The sequence below is a fragment of the Lottia gigantea genome, assembly GCF_000327385.1.
Source record: "Lottia gigantea unplaced genomic scaffold LOTGIsca_44, whole genome shotgun sequence".
In the NCBI taxonomy this organism is placed as follows: Eukaryota; Metazoa; Mollusca; class Gastropoda; family Lottiidae; genus Lottia; species Lottia gigantea.
In genome coordinates, this window is record NW_008709540.1 from 1,374,276 (window position 1) to 1,393,709 (window position 19,434).

The following is a 19,434-nucleotide window of genomic DNA, read 5'->3' on the forward strand; positions in this document are numbered from 1 at the left end:
ATTATCTATATTGTGCAACTCGACTTTAGTAGAGACCTAACACCCATTAAATATACCTATATAAACCACTAGCATTGATTTGAAATTTTAATTCAGGTTTCAGATTTGTACAATGCAGCAGCAGCTCTCTTGGGAGTAGCTATAGCCCAGAGTGCTCACTGTAACTTCCACCAGAGCAATGAGACGATGGGTCGTATCTATATGGTAAAAGGGGACTGTACCTACTACTATCAATGTAACAATAGAAGGGAATATTTGAGAAGACCATGTAAAGACGATGAAATCTGTAACCCCTGGATTGGAAAATGTGTTTCTAATACTGAAAATGTCGACTGTGATATTATTCCCGACTACTATGCCAAATGTAAGTATGAATTGCTCGATTCTAGGTGCTGTGATTGCCCACAAATACCACGTCATTTCACTGCTTGTATCATTCATTCTGAAACACGAGATATCTGAGTAAAAAAACGATCAACTTTGTTCTTCTAAGCTGTTCCCTCTGAGTAAGTTTGTATTGTGTTGGAAGTATCACTTTCGATTCCTGCCGATGTCTTGCTCCAATGATTTGATTTTCAACCAAAAGAAGGGAATCTGTGACCATGCTGACTCGGAAGTGCCATCTGAACAGATAGAGAGCAAAGTACCAAAAAATGATAACAGAAGTTTTACTATGGGTATCGATCTGTACATGAACCAGATATTATTGGAAACTTAGGTAATATCATACGATTATTTTGATTCTTGCACGAACTATTTCAGAAACCTAAACTTAGTTATACACCAATGACAACCACTCAGCGCTTTCTAACTGTAATGGACCCGTCGTTAATTGCTTGATTGTATTTGGATACCTTTTTCTTTCAAGATCGAGTAGTGCTGCCCAATGAACATGATCTAAAGTATATCTTTACTGTTATTACCAACCGTGATTTCAAACATGTGTAGTGTTTCCTTTATCCTCCTTTTGTGTAAAATCTTAGATAGCCTAAAGGTTGACCCACGCCGACCGTAGATGAAAAGCATGCCATTGGCCCAGTCGTTGTCGACAAGTTTGACACGCTCATATCGAGGCACTAACCCCAACGATTGATCAGTTTCGTCCATCACTTTCTCAGATCGGAATCATTCGATCAACTAAATGAGTGGAGCTCCTCCCCTGCATTTTTTCTGGGGGTGGGGACGCGTGGCCTTGATTCAACCACTATCTGTGGTAGTTGAGCCACTGATCCGAATGACTTTGTACGACAATTAAACTTTCTCTATATATTTCAGCCTGCATCTATCAGCGTGTACCAAGCGATTGTACCAAATATACCCACTGCAATGGTGGACTGGAGGTAGTAGGTCAGTGTGCTGAGGGTACAGTCATGTCCAGATTTCGACGAGTGTGTGTCTGCTCAGATTTGATCCCAGCCGGGAAAACAGAATGCCAGTTACGATGCTAAACAACATAATTCCACACGATGAGTGGTTTTTAATACGAATTTTGTCATGTGTCTTTTTTGTAGTGCGTTCCATCGAACACACTGTTTTGTTTTCGAAATTTAAAAAAAATATGATTTTGTGTCGCCTAATCTGAAGAATGTGTAATAGTTGCAGCAATATGGCAATACCTTACATCTACATTTGTGGAATATAAATTGGAACATGTTTGCAAAACGGTTAGTTACACAGTGCAAAATGTGCAAAAAGTAGAAAATTTGCTCTGGAAGGAGCATTTTTTGAGCGAATTTTCAATTATGGGATCTCGCAGGAATATCCAATAGGTTAGCGTTTTAAAAGTTTCCAATTTTGAACATTCGTAGCACACATTTTTGAGCCGAATTTTGCAAATTTTGAGGAAATTTTCGATTTTTTCTAATATTTGCAACAGAAAACAATTTGGCATAATCAAAATCTTTGCATCACTTCCGGTTTTCACGAAACCGATGTGCAAACTTCCGGTTGGCCCACTTCCTGTATTATGAATGAATGTAACTGAAACGTATACTTAAAGGTACATATCGTTATGACTTACAAAATCAGAGAAAATTTACCAGACACGAAAATTGATAGTTTGGCCGCCATTTGCATTTTCTTGAAATGCGTCAAAATTTTATTCAGAGATAACGGCTCATCCGATTTTGATGATTTTAAATGAAAGAGCAAAAAAATCAAAGAAAAAAGTGGGAAGCGGATTTTTGAATTTCGCCTTTTTACAATTTCCGGTTGAATTTTTTCGTTTAAAGGCTGATTACTAGTGACCTTGGCGTTGGGTCACACTGACCTTTACAGAATTAAAGGCCATTGACATTGACTATCGGTTGATACTGTTATATTTGATCTCCGATTTCTACTTCCGGTCTTATAGCTGTCCAAAGACAGCACAATTTTCAACTTTGAACTGCTCTATCACGTGACCTAATTAAGATAGATGGTTATTGTATTCAGATTCTGAATGGACTTTTTGTGCTTTTTCTTATTATATTTAACAAAAGTATTTAATGCCAAATTAAAAATTTTGACGTTAGACACTGACTTTTTGATTTTTAAATTTTTAATTTTTTTGTACAGGTAGATTGATATTTTGATTGCAAACTAAAAAGTTTGATATCACTTCCGGTTCTGGCGCCATATGCATGTAAACGTTAAATTTTAACTTACGGAAATTTATAAATATTTGAAAAATTCTTTTTGAGACATGCTAGAATTGTTTATAAAAAGATTTCAAATGATAAAATTCGTCCCGGAAGTATTAGATGAACCGCCATCTTGATATGACTAAATTGTCTATAAAACCACTTTTTGGGATCAGTTTTTAATCGGATTTACATTATTTTAATGTCTATATTATTAGTGAACGATTTCTAACAATCGTGTGGGAGCCTTTTTTGAATTTCGATTTTACCTTCGAGTTATTTCCGGTTGATTTTTTCAATATCGGAAAAAATTTCAAGGCTCATATCTTGTGACCCTGACATTTGGTGACCTTTTGTGAGTAGCACAAAGGTGGTTGCCTTTTACGAGATCTATCCAAAGATATCCTGGTCATATTATGTCATAGGATGGTAGTAAGCCCAACCATAAAGAGTTAGTGCCATACAAGACATGTTAGCGCCTAAAAATGTTAAACAAATACGTTCATTCATAGGTATGGCCCCTTATTACCGGAAGTTTATTCTCGTTTTTCTGAAATTGCACACTGACTAAGAAAAATGCCAAATTTATATGGAGACCTGAAGTAGACGCTAGTTTTAAAACACTAAAAGAGAAGCTTATATCAGCCCCTATATTAACCTATCCTGACTTAACTAAACCCTATAAGTTATACACAGATGCGTCCAAATACGCAGTAGGTGATGTATTAACGCAAGACTGCCCCGAAAGAGTATTGCAGTTGGAGTATTATGCTTGGGGAAATGCTGTGTGATATCAAGAATATGCCTGGTTCGAAAAAACGTCAAGCTGATGTTTTGTCTCGCATTCGTTCCAAAAACCATGGCGCGCGAATTGACAAAGACTTATTAGTTATTGACACTGATAAACCCGCCCATGACGAATTGCCTGACGATTTTACCGCAGACTTTGATTCCAATGACGAGCATGACGAACGCACAGTTTTCTCGAAAACTTCAATCGGAAGACCCTGTGCATTAGTATCTGGCACAGACGATGTTCTTTTATCCGGTGTAGTTTATCACATAATAATTGTTATAAGTTTCTAAAACCACAGCTGAGGACTGGGTGTTTTTTTTCTGCGACATGATTCTATTGCGTGTCACTGCCTTGATATGGGGAACTACTTCCGGTCAAAGTGGTCGTTGTAGTTTCCCGAGACGTCAAGAGACCTATATGTTTCCATGAGGTCTGTTGGTTTTAGATGAACATATGCTGCTTCGAGTTAGTTACGATTTGCAGTACATATAACATGGTATACATTTCTCTTTAATGTACATATGTTGGGTAATATGTTGTAAATTTCCCATGATATATTTCATTTGACAGACTGTGTAATAATGATGAAGAAGGTAACCTTCCAACGCCCGGCGATCCCCGTATGTAAATCTCCTGTTGGCAGAAGGCTTTCAGATTCCGGCCAATGGAATTCCCCTGTGGTACCATATTTAATGGTATGATGGGTAGATGTGAGCATAGTGATAATCGTCAATATGGGCAGAATGTAGGTTCACCGCCATCTGGAAATCGGCGTTCAAACAACGTTGCGAGTTATGAAACAATATGAATTATGGAAATAATCAACAGACAACAACGCAGAGTGGAAGGTCCCAGCAAGATCCTGAAACGATACGAAACAATAGAAATCCTGGAAACGTATACCCACAAGTTATCAATGCTCCATCGAATGTTAGAGATTATAATCTCGATCACATATTGCAGAATGGGGACAGAACAACAATAGAAACCCAGATCCCCAGTGTGGGAGACTGGCTGTACCAACTGTTCCCAGTGACATGATGCGAGATAGAATGAATGGTAATGGTAATCAAGGCTCTATGAAAGAAAGACCCCTTGAGAACAATAGATCAGTATATAACAAAAACTTAGTTGACCTAACTACCAAAGGAATTGATGATTGTAAGTACATATAGCTGTTATATTTCTTATCGTTGTAAGACAGCTACATTAGTCCAGAAGAAACTATAAGGGTAATCACGGGGGGTAGCCTTTAATCTGTAATCTGCAACACTTTTAAATTAACATCGGCGAGGTGGTTATGTAAGTAATTAGAAACAGAAGGTATGTATACAAAGGAGACCTATCCCATGTCGACAGGAAAGGGGACACTGAGAGATTAAGAAACTATAGGGGTATAGTAAAGGAATCGTTTATGCTCGGTCAGACATTACTATAAGGGTTAAGGAACTGCAAGGGATTTTTTTTTCGAAAGAAATATTTCATATGTTGGACATCTGGTGGAAGAGATAAATAGGAATGTAGTTAGGGTTTGGATCATTCATTCTTTAGCTGGGGAGAGGATCGGATCCTTCTAATTTTCTAATTTATACTTCTCGGATTAGTGTAGATCTCCAGTTAATGAATGTTAATAAATTATAGTTGATATAGACTAGTATTTCTTATCCTGCATCCTGCAAGTAGAGCCTAATAACAACAGGAACTTGTCTACAGTTAGACTTGTTTACATTACAAAGCGTTTACAGTTTAAAGTAAACCCGTTTACAAAGCTTTCATGGAACAGAGCCTTTATTTCGATATTTTTAAGAAACCTATTAATATCCTAGCCTCTTCTTGTTGTCGATAGTAATAAGACATTGGACGTGTACATACCATGGCCTTTTTTTTATTGGGATCACTTACACACCAGAATACGCCAAATTTGGTAAGCTTATGGTAATCTTATTGTGTATTACATCGATAAAATTTGTCCAAGTAAAACCTACAATTTGTTATTGACGTTTGTGTGTGTGTGAATATACTTATATTGGCTCTTGTAATATTACCTTCTGGTTATGTTGTAATAAATCATTTAGTCCCCGTTCCAGACCGAAATGGGCTAATGAAGACCGGCAACGCCATTAAGACGTACACTGGGAAAAATTTGCAAGGACAGGGCTACTATATTTCTCATTTCAATCTGCCGATGAATCTTTTATACCTAAAGCCTGTTGTAGAGCACAGGTTAATATACCCCCCTAGCCGATAGTAACACGAGCTGGCCAACGTTACGTAAAAGCATCCTTCTCAAAGAGCATGGCTGACATTCTGGTCAAGTCTTTAAACTTATTTCTGTTATTTGCGGAGATTAGTGGTTGACAATTTAGTATGTTTTTATGTTATCTTATTTAATGTATATCGTGGAACATTTCTAGCTGTCCTAAACCTCCTGTCATTTTGTATTTGTCCTGTAATTTATATGTAAAGTTTGGGTCTGAAATCTTTCTATCGTCAATGAGCAGTCACGCATGATTAGCGCGCACTGTCAATTGCCTTATATGGAAAGTGAAAGTACAATTTCTCGAATAGCTGTGTTTACATTCTGTAGTATTTAAAGAGTCTCTTGCCAAATTATATATGAGTAGTTAATATATATAGAATTATATTTCAGTTAATCGTCAAATATCGTATCATATCTTGTAAGATTCAGCATTGTCCACATATTTATGGTTTTATGATATTATGGTTTTAATAAACTCTGTGTACACCATGACTTATATCTAACTGAGAAGACAATGTACCAATGTTTCCTGTTAACAATATTTCAAATCATTAATTTTTTACAAAATGTAAAGGTTTAAAATGATTGACAGGTGTTAAAGAGGGCTGATAATAAAACAGTTGATTTGATCTTTTTACTTCTCAGTCACAAGGTCCAACTCACACAGGTTCTAAAACAGAGAGTGTTATCAGTATGTTATGTAAATTGAATTATAACATTCCCTTATTTGTGTCTTTTATCTCATAAAATGAATTCTTAATAACACAGTGCTAGCACATTTAATAATCTTGGCATCATTAAAACAATAGTAATAGTTTCATATTTGGGGTAAAAAAGGTCAATACAAAATAATAAGGCCACTTAAAGTTAATAAAATAAATATTAGGCTAAACAAAAAACATACGCATATATATATAAATCTCCATAAGATGGTATAATACACTGGATCATGTAGATTTACATACAATGGGCCATGTAGATTTACATACAATGGGCATGTAGATTTACATACAATGGGCATGTAGATTTACATACAATGGGCATGTAGATTTACATACAATGGGCATGTAGATTTTCCTCAACCTCTTAATGAAGTTTCAGTCTCACTCTAGTCAGGTACATTCAAACATCAAATTCTTTCCTTCTCAGAAATCAAAAGATGTGATCCATGCTACAAAAACAATCCAATCTCATAATAACAGGAATTTCTTTTATAAGGACATTATACTGTATTGTACTGTTAACATATTCTTTCGTCGCAATAAAAAGTTTGTTCCACCAGTGTTGTCATCAATACCAATATATACATAGTAGATTTAGTTGATATCATTTGAATAAAATGTGTAGCTTAAATATGTGACTAACGATGTATTTGGTTCCACCAGTGTTGTTTACCATACCACGTATAATATATGCAATAAGCAAACAGAATTAAAGAGACATTAAAATCAATATCAACCAAATAGATTTGGTCCTGTGGTGTCTAAACGTTTTACGCACTACTTTTCTGCATCTGATTGGGCTAATGAAGACCAGTAACGTCATTGACAATTTTGCAATTTTACAATGCCTACAGTGATTTAAACAGAGACAAATTTCACGTCACGTTTCGGATAACCTGCATACATTTGTGATCATCGATGTGAACATTATTTGATCTACTGCCCGTTTCATTTAGATGCACGAAACAGATCAATTTCCCTTTTGTCACCATTATATATCAAAACCTGTACATTACTGTTTTTAAAGGCTTGATTTTTGCCTGACTGAAGGTTGAATATTTCATTTCATTCTGTTACTGGACTGCCAAATATTTTAATATCTTTAAATACAAAGCTGCCAGTGGGCGTATATTTCCTTGCCCTACAATCTATCTTTTTTTATCTTCCACCTATTACATTTGGGAAATTAGCTATTTCAAAAAAGGCAGCTTTGATAGCAGGTGGGAAAGCTGATAAATTCATTCTAAGAAGAGCACAGGTAACTATATGGACAATCCGACATACTGTTCTTTGGTGTATCTTTATGGTGTCTGAAATAACCTGTTGGACACTACCACATGCATAATACCTCAGGGCAGCCAACACCTGTAGAAAAGGAGGGATAGCATGGTAGGTACGGGGCTCTATTTAAATAGCCAGTAGATCTGTGATGAAGAGAATTCTAGCTTTGTCAAAGCGAAATCTCATGTACAACTCTTGATCATTGCAGATATCCATAGGGGTCTCACGTTCACGGAATATTATAGGTCGTCGCAAACTTTTTCTATCTCAACAATTCCGAGGTCAAAGAGTTTTTTTTTTTGTTTATCCAGACTGTACATACATTGCCATTTATGATTGGTTAAAACTATTAATTATATGCAAGAATAAAATAATGATATGATTAAGAATACATGATAATTCATATAATCAAGACCAAATAATCAAACAGTTTGCTTAAGAAATAAGGAAAGCCGTCTTTAAGACTCTATACATACCACTTTAATTGAGGATATAACCTAAGGAAGATTCTAAGGATATCCTTAAAAATTAAAGAAATATTTTTGTTTTATGCATACGGGCCCTGGTCTTAAAAAAGATAAGATGCTAAATGCAACAAATTCCCATGTTCGTCGTTTTACAAATTCGCCATTTTTTTCCTTATTTATCTTAAAATATTCTGATATCAAATCTAATTTAAATGTGAATAAAAACGCATTAACTCTGTGGTTAAATCATTGTTTCTGTCAGATTTTGTAGGAAAAATGATAAAAATAATGATACTCAAAAATCTCTTAAAAATAGACTCGCACATGCATAATTGTATTCTGATGAAACTTGGTTTGTATTTGGGTCTTATTATCCAAGTAATCTAAAAAGGAACCAATTTTGCAATTTGTGCAATATTATCTCAACATTTGACACTTTTAACACTTTGGTAAAATATTGACACGACATAATGGCAACTTTACTTCAAAAAGTTGCATTTCATTAAAATATTATGTACATGATTTCATCCATTGCACCATTCACTGATCTCCTGGTGTAAAATATTGATTGACAATGATTAAATCAACATCTGTCCAGTAGGAGGCTTTGAATTTAGTATAAATTTCTACATCAAATCTAACATTCGACAGTGTATCAAAGAGTCTTGGTATTGCAAACGTTAGAACCATGAAGAACCTATTATGCTTCGTAGTGTTGTTGTCCGTAACAGCAATAAATCTCATTGATGCTGGTAAATATCTAACTTATTATCTAATATGGTGGTAAATTTATTTGATGTGCTCTTCTTTCAATCTGAAGTCGAAATTCTAAATCCATTCTTTTTATTAATGGACGTTTTCAAGCCATAACAACACATCTTCGTCTATTTGCGGTGGTAAATAGTTGTTCAACATAGCTTTTGAGACAACAGACCAATAGTCATTGTTTTAATAGTCGAGTTGTTGTGTGTAGAGCAGTAATATTAAATATAATAATAACAAAATGAAATTTACAGCTTGCTTAAAGTTTCCTAATGTTACAAACGCTCAGTTCAATGAAAACTGTGGAGATGTACTATTGACCTGTGAAAAGGGATACACAATGCAACTAGGTATGGAATGTGTAGATGGAGAATGGAAATATCAAGAACCATTCTGTAAACCCCCAGGTATGATAGTTTATTTTAATTCTTGAATTTGATTTTAAAAAAAAAACAATGTTTGCTTGGTTGGTTAATGGAATGTTGTGTTGACAAATCCAATGTCAGAGAAGCATCAGGTTCGGAAGAAATGAGTATGACGTGTTTCACTATAGTTTGTCATAATATTTATAGTGGGGCTCCAATCCAATGACTTAAAGTCAAGAGCTTAACGCTAATCGGATAAGAAATGTTATGTAGTCACCATGGCAAATTTAGGTATTACGGTACACCATGGCAACTTCAGGAAGGCCTATTCTTATTGTGTATTCACCATGGCAACTTCAGGAAGGCCTATTCTTATTGTGTATTCACCATGGCAACTTAAGGAAGGCCTATTCTTATTGTGTATTCACCATGGCAACTTCAGGAAGGTCTACTCTTGTTGTGTAGTCACCATGGCAACTTCAGGAAGGCCTATTCTTAGTCACCATGGCAAGTTTGGGTAATTCTGTTGCCACTGTTTCGTTGATTCATCAACTCAGTATTCCATTCATTTACCTATATACAGCGTATTTACATTTTATTGCCACGTTCTAGGCCTACAATGAAGCCATGTGAAAAATTTGTATTCATTTACCGATGAACTACATATTTCCGTAGTTATCTCCAATGACGAAATGACGTCTCAATGACATGATATTCTTAAAGGGATACTACGTCTTAGAATGAACATAAAATCTAAGTTCTAGAAATGGTCAATATGAGTATATATTCATCAGTTAGCTTACCTGGTGTCATAAAGTTAAAACAGTACCCCTGTAAAATCTAGAAAATTGGAAAATTCATAAAACTAAGTAATTATTGAAAAACGCTTAATCATAATATTCAGCGTTTTTCAATAGTTAATTGCATTTTTTTAAGATTTATCGGATAATATAAGGATCCGGTTATGTTATTTATGACACCAGGTATATCTACTGGCTCTTATTGGCCAAGTTTAAAATTCTTATATTTTATGTTAATTCTAAGATGTAGTATCACTTTAAAGGTGATTGATTCCTGAACACCACCGAATATAAATACAGATTGCATGTAAATTGTTTGCGTTCATTGGTTGATGAAGGCATAATTTTCACGTGTTACGTCAAACATGAATGGCTTCGCCAATCATTCGAATTAACACCTAAAAAGTCTTCGGTCATCAACTAATGAACGCAGACAAATCTAAGTTCAATCCTTATATAAATCTTATGATTAAATTATGACTGTAAGATTTATATAAGAACTAAATTTAGATTTGTCTGCGTTCATTGGTTGATGACCGAAGACTTTTTAGGTGTTATTCCGAATGATTGGCGAAGTCATAATTTAATAATAACCAATCCAACTACCAACTACTACGACTACCAACAACTGCCTAGTTTGCGATATCAGTATCCGCTGGAAGCGAACGTGAACTTGTCATTTGCCAACCAACCAATTTAATAATATCAGATGAGCAACTTATAGAGTGCTTAAGGAGATTGTCAATGGACTTTCTTAACTGTTTATGTTTAGGCCTATCAGGGAGACTAAAACTAAACTAAAACCTGCTAAAACTAAGAGTTTGATGACGTCAAATTATGCTTGTATCACATAAAGCACTTTGCGATTAATGACGTCATCTCATTTACATAAAAAAGTTGATAGAAAAATCAAATATTATTATAACTAAGTAATTTATGTTTCAGAATGTTATTTCGAATATACAAATAATACATACATAGATCCTTACTATTTCAATGCTACAGAAGTTATGAACATGACGGAATGTGATGAAATCTGTAGAAACAACACCCACTGTAGCTTTAGTAAATTGGATGGTACAATTTGTTTTTTTTTTTCAACACCACTCATCTTGATATCTGAGTTAACAGATCTGAATCAATATATAGACAAGTGTAACCAGATGAATGAATGTGTATTGTTGGCTTATAAGGGACGTGAGAATCGCTGTACTATTTTCAACGGTACCATGGACGATATACCTGTAGATTTCCTAAGGGGCATATCAACTGACGAAATTGTAGCAGAAAAAATATGTCTGTAATTAAAGCACATGTATTATGATATAACTGTATTATTACTATAAGGGTTTGTCAAAATAAGAGGGTCTGGTTTGCTCAGTACTTTAGACAAATGATTGTTAACCTGAAGGTCCAGGTCCAGACTAGTAACTTGCATAGATTCCAAGGGTATTTTTTTTACCTGATCTCTCCCTGTGAATGATGAAGGTTGGGAGGGGGGCTGATGTCGAAAAGGTGATAAAAAATTCGGATTCAACAATAAATTTATGCATCATTGTATCAACAGTAGGAAATTGAAAAAGTGTACACTAATGCTGCTGTTCTGCCAAAAATGTCCATTATTGCAATCATATGTTTAAAATATCCGACGTTGCTAGAAACTGTAGTATTCTCTTACTTATAGCCATTTTGATTTAGCAAATTACATTCACTCGTTACCGTTATCTTTGAAGAAATGAACCAACTAGTTTTGTCTTTTAGGCTGATAATACTTTCTTCACCAGAATCCCAATGAAAAGGGTTGTTATAGTTTAGATATTTGTCTTTTGTGATCAGTTCTCTCCCTTGAACTGTTAAAAATATTTGCATCAACTAAGCCCCAGTCCCACTGAGAATTCAGGAATCGGCGATGGTATTTTGATGGGGACACGTGAAAAAGTTTTGCTTGTGTTTTGCGATGGACAGGACAAAATGGTAGAAATAGTAGAACGGAGATTAATCTGCAATATTAAGCGATAGTTTTGTGATGATCGCCGATAATCTGCTATGGATCTGCTGACCATGACCGAAATAAATCGTCGATGGCCGACGATTGACGGTGACTGTTGCCGATATATCTGAAAATATTGTATTGGCGATGTTTCAGAATTTTCTGTCCTATTTGGCGATTATCCGCCAAAGGTATTGCCTAACTTAGCCGAATATTTCCAGACATGTTGGCGACATGTGTGAGTTGGTATATAAAAACCTCAGTCCCACTGGGTTTGCGAACCGATTGCGAAGGAACAAACATTGACAATCTCAATGCTTCACAGTGGCATATGCAGAATGTTCACCGTGCTTCTTCGTTGATCGTAAGGCATCGCAAGCCTTCTCACTGGATCACGACAGCTTCGCAAGAGCGAAAAAAAAATTATTTGCTAGCAATGAATTGGTAGAGATGCATTTACGACGTTTTGTCGCCAAAAGGGCACGCAAACGTATCTGCGAAGCTACGCAGAACGTCGGCAAATAATTGCAGATTTTTCGGCGGGCCGTTTGTGGCTATTTTCAGCTTATAACCCTTTTTTGGCTTGCACCTTTAACCAAATTGGCTGCTACATATTGTTTTGTTATTTTTCTTATGAACATGCATCGTTTTCCAATATTTGCAATCTTCTGTCTGGCAAGCTATCTTTGTTGCAATATAAGATGACATCGATGTTAGTGGATTATCGGCAGATTGTTAAACGTGGCTTCACTGTATAATGTTGTCCAACGACACTTATTAGTTAAAGTTCAATGACTGTTCAACTACTGCATAGCATCCAGAAGTGAACCCCGGGAAATCTGCTGACTGGATGAGACACTTCTTGTCTACCTCAACCTAGCTCTTAAATTGTACTCGCACCCAAATTGGCGTTAATCGCCATGCACACTTTTTTAGAAGGACAGATGAGCCATTATTTACCAATCGTAATTTGGTCACAGAAACGGACATTGTTTCAAGCTAAGCTAATCAATCCTCAAATCCATGTGCGTCAAGAATTGTCTGCGATTGAAATTTAAAAAGACGAGTCGAATTTTCTTGAGACACAGACATATAGAAAAGACATCTATAGAAATAAGAGTAGAAATTTCTAGTTTCTAATGTTTTTGAAGGAATTATTCGATTTTATAAATTTCTAGTACTTCTGAGCATCAATCCTTCCTCCCCCCTCCAAAAAAAATTGACGCAACTGTCTCTTTAAAACTATATTTTAAAGTAGAGTGAACACCATTTATCCCTTGGCCAAGAAAAATCTTTTGTCGAGGAACAAACAAATAGGTAACCAATGTTTATATTCAGTATTGGGCTCAATAAGAAAAAACTTTTAAGACATTATTTTAATAGTACTGTGTACCCCTTGGTCATACACATGTTTATATTCAGTATTGGGCTAAAAAATACTGTACTTCAAATTAGGTATGTAGAAAGATAAGTCTTTATAAATCAATGTGTAAGGTATTTAAATGTTGTCTGTAGTCACAAAATATAGTAGATATCACACAATAGCCTTTAACAGTTTGAAAGATAAAATGTATACCATGATAATCCTGTATAGGTGATAGCCACTTCATGGAATAGGTCTGAGTCTACTTTGAGATTGAAATGTTGGAAAACTTGAGTTAATGAGGCATGTTCATACAAAAAATTACAATCCATTATGTAAAAGCCAAATTGGTTAAAGGTGCAAGTCCAAATAAAACTTTAAATGACGGAACACAATTTTATAGAATACTGCTGCGGAGTGTTATTGTAAGATAGCTAGGCAGGCAAGGTAAAATACGCCCACTGGCAGCTTTGTTTGAAAATGAATGGGCAATAACTCATATCAAATAATTTTCGATATTTTTGATTTTCAATAGGGTTCATCCTTGGGTGATAATACACAATTTCACAAAGTTTCATCAAAATCCATCAAGAATTGTGCCCTGCAGAGTGTTTACGAGCTAAAAATTGAACGCGTTTTGAAAAACAAGGGCAATAACTCATATTAAATATTTTTCGATATTTTTTATTTTCAATTGGGTTCATCCTTGGGTGATAATAAACAACTTCACCAAGTTTGGTCAAAATCCAGCAAGAATTGTGGCATGTAGAGTGTTTACAAGCTAAAATTGAACGCGTTTTGAAGAACAAGGGCAATAACTCAAATTAAATATTTTCAATTTTTTTATTTTCAATAGTGTTTATCCTAGGGTGATAATAAACAACTTCACCAAGTTTCATCAAAATTCAGCAAGAATTGTGGCATGTAGGGTGTTTACAAGATAAAAATTGAACGCGTTTTGAAGAACAAGGGCAATAACTCATATGAAATATTTTTCAATTTTTTTGATTTTCAATAGTGTTTATCCTTGGGTGATATTGAAAAACTTCACCAAGTTTCATCAAAATTCAGGAAGAATTGTGGCATGTAGGGTGTTTACATGATAAAAATTGAACGCGTTTTGAAGAACAAGGGCAATAACTCATATTAAATATTTTTCGATTTTTTTATTTTCAATAGCTTAGTAATTTATATTTCAGAACTATATATGTTATCATAACTAAGTAATATATATTTCAGAACTATATATGTTATCATAACTTAGTAATTTATATTTCAGAACTATATATGTTTCACAACTTAGTTCTATATTTTTCAGAACTATATATGTTATCATAACTAAGTAATATATATTTCAGAACTATATATGTTTCACAACTAAGTAATATATATTTCAGAACTATATATGTTATCATAACTTAAGTAATTTATATTTCAGAACTATATATGTTATCATAACTAAGTAATATATATTTCAGAACTATATATGTTATCATAACTTAGTAATATATATTTCAGAACTATATATGTTATCGTAACTTAGTAATTTATATTTCAGAACTATATATGTTATCATAACTTAGTAATTTATATTTCAGAACTATATATGTTATCATAACTTAATAATTTATATTTCAGAACTATATATGTTATCATAACTTAGTAATTTATATTTCAGAACTATATATGTTATCATAACTAAGTAATATATATTTCAGAACTATATATGTTATCATAACTAAGTAATATATAATATATATTTCAGAACTATATATGTTATCATAACTTAGTAATATATATTTCAGAACTATATATGTTATCATAACTTAGTAATTTATATTTCAGAACTATATATGTTATCATAACTTAGTAATTTATATTTCAGAACTATATATGTTATCATAACCAAGTAATATATATTTCAGAACTATATATGTTATCATAATTTAGTAATTTATATTTCAGAACTATATATGTTATCATAACTTAGTAATTTATATTTCAGAACTATATATGTTATCATAACCAAGTAATATATATTTCAGAACTATATATGTTATCATAACTAAGTAATATATATTTCAGAACTATATATGTTATCATAACTAAGTAATATATATTTCAGAACTATATATGTTATCATAACTTAGTAATTTATATTTCAGAACTATATATGTTATCGTAACTTAATAATTTATATTTCAGAACTTTATATGTTATCATAACTTAGTAATATATATTTCAGAACTATATATGTTATCATAACTTAATGATATATATTTCAGAACTATATATGTTATCATAACTAAGTAATATATATTTCAGAACTATATATGTTATCATAACTAAGTAATATATATTTCAGAACTATATATGTTATCATAACTAAGTAATATATATTTCAGAACTATATTTGTTATCATAACTAAGTAATATATATTTCAGAACTATATATGTTATCGTAACTTAGTAATTTATATTTCAGAACTATATATGTTATCATAACTTAATAATATATATTTCAGAACTATATATGTTATCATAACTAAGTAATATATATTTCAGAACTATATATGTTATCGTAACTTAATAATATATATTTCAGAACTATATATGTTATCATAACTAAGTAATATATATTTCAGAACTATATATGTTATCATAACTGAATAATTTATATTTCAGAACTATATATGTTATCATAACTTAATAATATATATTTCAGAACTATATATGTTATCATAACTAAGTAATATATATTTCAGAACTATATATGTTATCGTAACTTAGTAATTTATATTTCAGAATGCTACGAATATAGAAATAACATAATATTACATCCTATATCCTTTGTTGAGATAATAAATATCAAGAACCAGAAGGAATGTGATGAAGAATGTAAGAACAATACCCGATGCAGCACAGCAAGAGCGGATTCTAGGTTTTGTGCTCTATTTTCAACACCACTCATCTCGATATCTGTGTTTACAGATCTGAATCAATGTATAGAAAAGTGTAACCAAATGAATGAATGTTTACTGTTGAGTTATTTGGGAAATAAGGGAGATTGTTTTATATATAACGTAACCCTTCACAACATACCTGAAACTTTCCGTAGAGGCCCATCAGATGGCGATACTATAGCAGAAAAATATATCTGTAATTAAAGCACATGTATTATGATATAACTGTATTATTACTATAAGGGTTTGTCAAAATAAGAGGGTCTGGGTTGCTCAGTACTTTAGGCAAATGATTGTTAACCTGAAGGTCCAGGTCCAGACTAGCATAGATTCCAAGGTTTTTTTTACCTAATCTCTCCCTGTCAATGATGAAGGTTGGGAGAGAGACTGATGTGGAAAATGTGATAAAAAATTCTGATACGACAATAAACTGATGCATCAATCTATCAAATTGAAAAAATGTACACAAATGCTGCTGCCCTGTCAAATATTTCCCTCATATCAAATTGCATGGTGACCATTTTCGTTTACACACGTTCTAAGCATCATCACATCTACGACTTAAATTTTGACCCCTTTACATACGCCCACATAAAATGTGGAGCCTATATTGTCGTCACCCATGTCCGTCCGTCCGTCCACAATTTGCTTGTAAATACTCTAGAAGGCATAATTCTTGACAGATTTTGACGAAACTTACTGAAATTGTTTATTATCACCCAAGGATAAACCCTATTGAAAATAAAAAAAATCGTAAAAATATTTAATATGAGTTATTGCCCTTGTTCTTCAAAACACGTTCAAATTTTAGCTTGTAAACCCTCTACATTCCACAATTCTTTCTGGATTTTGACCAAACTTTGTGAAGTTGTTTATTATCACCAAAGGATAAACCCTATTGAAAATAAAAAAAATCGAAAAATATTTAATATGAGTTATCGCCCTTGTTCTTCAAAACGCGTTCAATTTTTATCTTGTAAACACCCTACATGCCACAATTCTTGCTGAATTTTGATGAAACTTGGTGAAGTTTTTCATTATCACCCAAGGATAAACACTATTGAAAATCAAAAAAATTGAAAAATATTTCATATGAGTTATTGCCCTTGTTCTTCAAAACGCGTTCAATTTTTATCTTGTAAACACCCTACATGCCACAATTCTTGCTGAATTTTGATGAAACTTGGTGAAGTTGTTTATTATCACCCAAGGATAAACTCTATTGAAAATAAAAAAATTGAAAATATTTAATTTGAGTTATTGCCCTTGTTCTTCAAAACGCGTTCAATTTTAGCTTGTAAACACTCTACATGCCACAATTCTTGCTGGATTTTGACCAAACTTGGTGAAGTTGTTTATTATCACCCAAGGATGAACCCAATTGAAAATAAAAAATATCGAAAAATATTTAATATGAGTTATTGCCCTTGTTTTTCAAAACGCGTTCAATTTTTAGCTCGTAAACACTCTGCAGGGCACAATTCTTGATGGATTTTGATGAAACTTTGTGAAATTGTGTATTATCACCCAAAGATGAACCCTATTGAAAATCAAAAATATCGAAAATTATTTGATATGAGTTATTGCCCATTCATTTTCAAACAAAGCTGCCAGTGGGCGTATTTTACCTTGCCTGCCTAGCTATCTTACAATAACACTCCGCAGCAGTATACTATAAAATTGTGTTCCGTCATTTAAAGTTTTATTTGGACTTGCACCTTTAACCAATTTGGCTTTTACATAATGGATTGTAATTTTTTGTATGAACATGCCTCATTAACTCAAGTTTTCCAACATTTCAATCTCAAAGTAGACTCAGACCTATTCCATGAAGTGGCTATCACCTATACAGGATTATCATGGTATACATTTTATCTTTCAAACTGTTAAAGGCTATTGTGTGATATCTACTATATTTTGTGACTACAGACAACATTTAAATACCTTACACATTGATTTATAAAGACTTATCTTTCTACATACCTAATTTGAAGTACAGTATTTTTTAGCCCAATACTGAATATAAACATGTGTATGACCAAGGGGTACACAGTGTTCACTCTATAGTGTTAAAATAATGTCTTAAAAGTTTTTTCTTATTGAGCCCAATACTGAATATAAACATTGGTTACCTATTTGTTTGTTCCTCGACAAAAGATTTTTCTTGGCCAAGGGATAAATGGTGTTCACTCTACTTTAAAATATAGTTTTAAAGAGACAGTTGCGTCAATTTTTTTTTGGAGGGGGGAGGAAGGATTGATAGCTCAGAAGTACTAGAAATTTATAAAATCGAATAATTCCTTCAAAAACATTAGAAACTAGAAATTTCTACTCTTATTTCTATAGATGTCTTTTCTATATGTCTGTGTCTCAAGAAAATTCGACTCGTCTTTTTAAATTTCAATCGCAGACAATTCTTGACGCACATGGATTTGAGGATTGATTAGCTTAGCTTGAAACAATGTCCGTTTCTGTGACCAAATTACGATTGGTAAATAATGGCTCATCTGTCCTTCTAAAAAAGTGTGCATGGCGATTAACGCCAATTTGGGTGCGAGTACAATTTAAGAGCTAGGTTGAGGTAGACAAGAAGTGTCTCATCCAGTCAGCAGATTTCCCGGGGTTCACTTCTGGATGCTATGCAGTAGTTGAACAGTCATTGAACTTTAACTAATAAGTGTCGTTGGACAACATTATACAGTGAAGCCACGTTTAACAGTCTGCCGATAATCCACTAACATCGATGTCATCTTATATTGCAACAAAGATAGCTTGCCATACAGGAGATTGCAATTATTGGAAAACGATGCATGTTCATAAGAAAAATAACAAAACAATATGTAGGAGCCAATTTGGTTAAAGGTGCAAGCCAAAAAAGGGTTATAAGCTGAAAATAGCCACAAACGGCCCGCCGAAAAATCTGCAATTATTTGCCGACGTTCTGCGTAGCTTCGCAGATACGTTTGCGTGCCCTTTTGGCGACAAAACGTCGTAAATGCATCTCTACCAATTCATTGCTAGCAAATAATTTTTTTTCGCTCTTG

General features: G+C 33.5%; 2 protein-coding genes across 2 annotated transcripts; both read left to right on the forward strand.

Moving 5' to 3' along the window:
* Positions 1 to 186: 186 nt before the first annotated feature.
* Positions 187 to 6,099, forward strand: LOTGIDRAFT_164276 (hypothetical protein; the record flags this gene model as incomplete). Its single annotated transcript, XM_009060778.1, has 4 exons — positions 187 to 364; positions 1,276 to 1,347; positions 4,381 to 4,578; positions 6,068 to 6,099. The coding sequence occupies 4 exons, from the start codon at positions 187 to 189 to the stop codon at positions 6,097 to 6,099; spliced, it is 480 nt and encodes a 159-aa protein (XP_009059026.1).
* Positions 6,100 to 8,807: 2,708 nt separating this feature from the next.
* On the forward strand, positions 8,808 to 16,594 carry LOTGIDRAFT_233843 (hypothetical protein; the record flags this gene model as incomplete). Its single annotated transcript, XM_009060779.1, has 4 exons — positions 8,808 to 8,899; positions 9,164 to 9,316; positions 11,020 to 11,151; positions 16,233 to 16,594. Exons 1-4 carry the CDS (start codon positions 8,836 to 8,838, stop codon positions 16,592 to 16,594), a joined length of 711 nt encoding a protein of 236 aa, XP_009059027.1. The 5' UTR covers positions 8,808 to 8,835.
* Between the last annotated feature and the right edge of the window lie 2,840 nt (positions 16,595 to 19,434).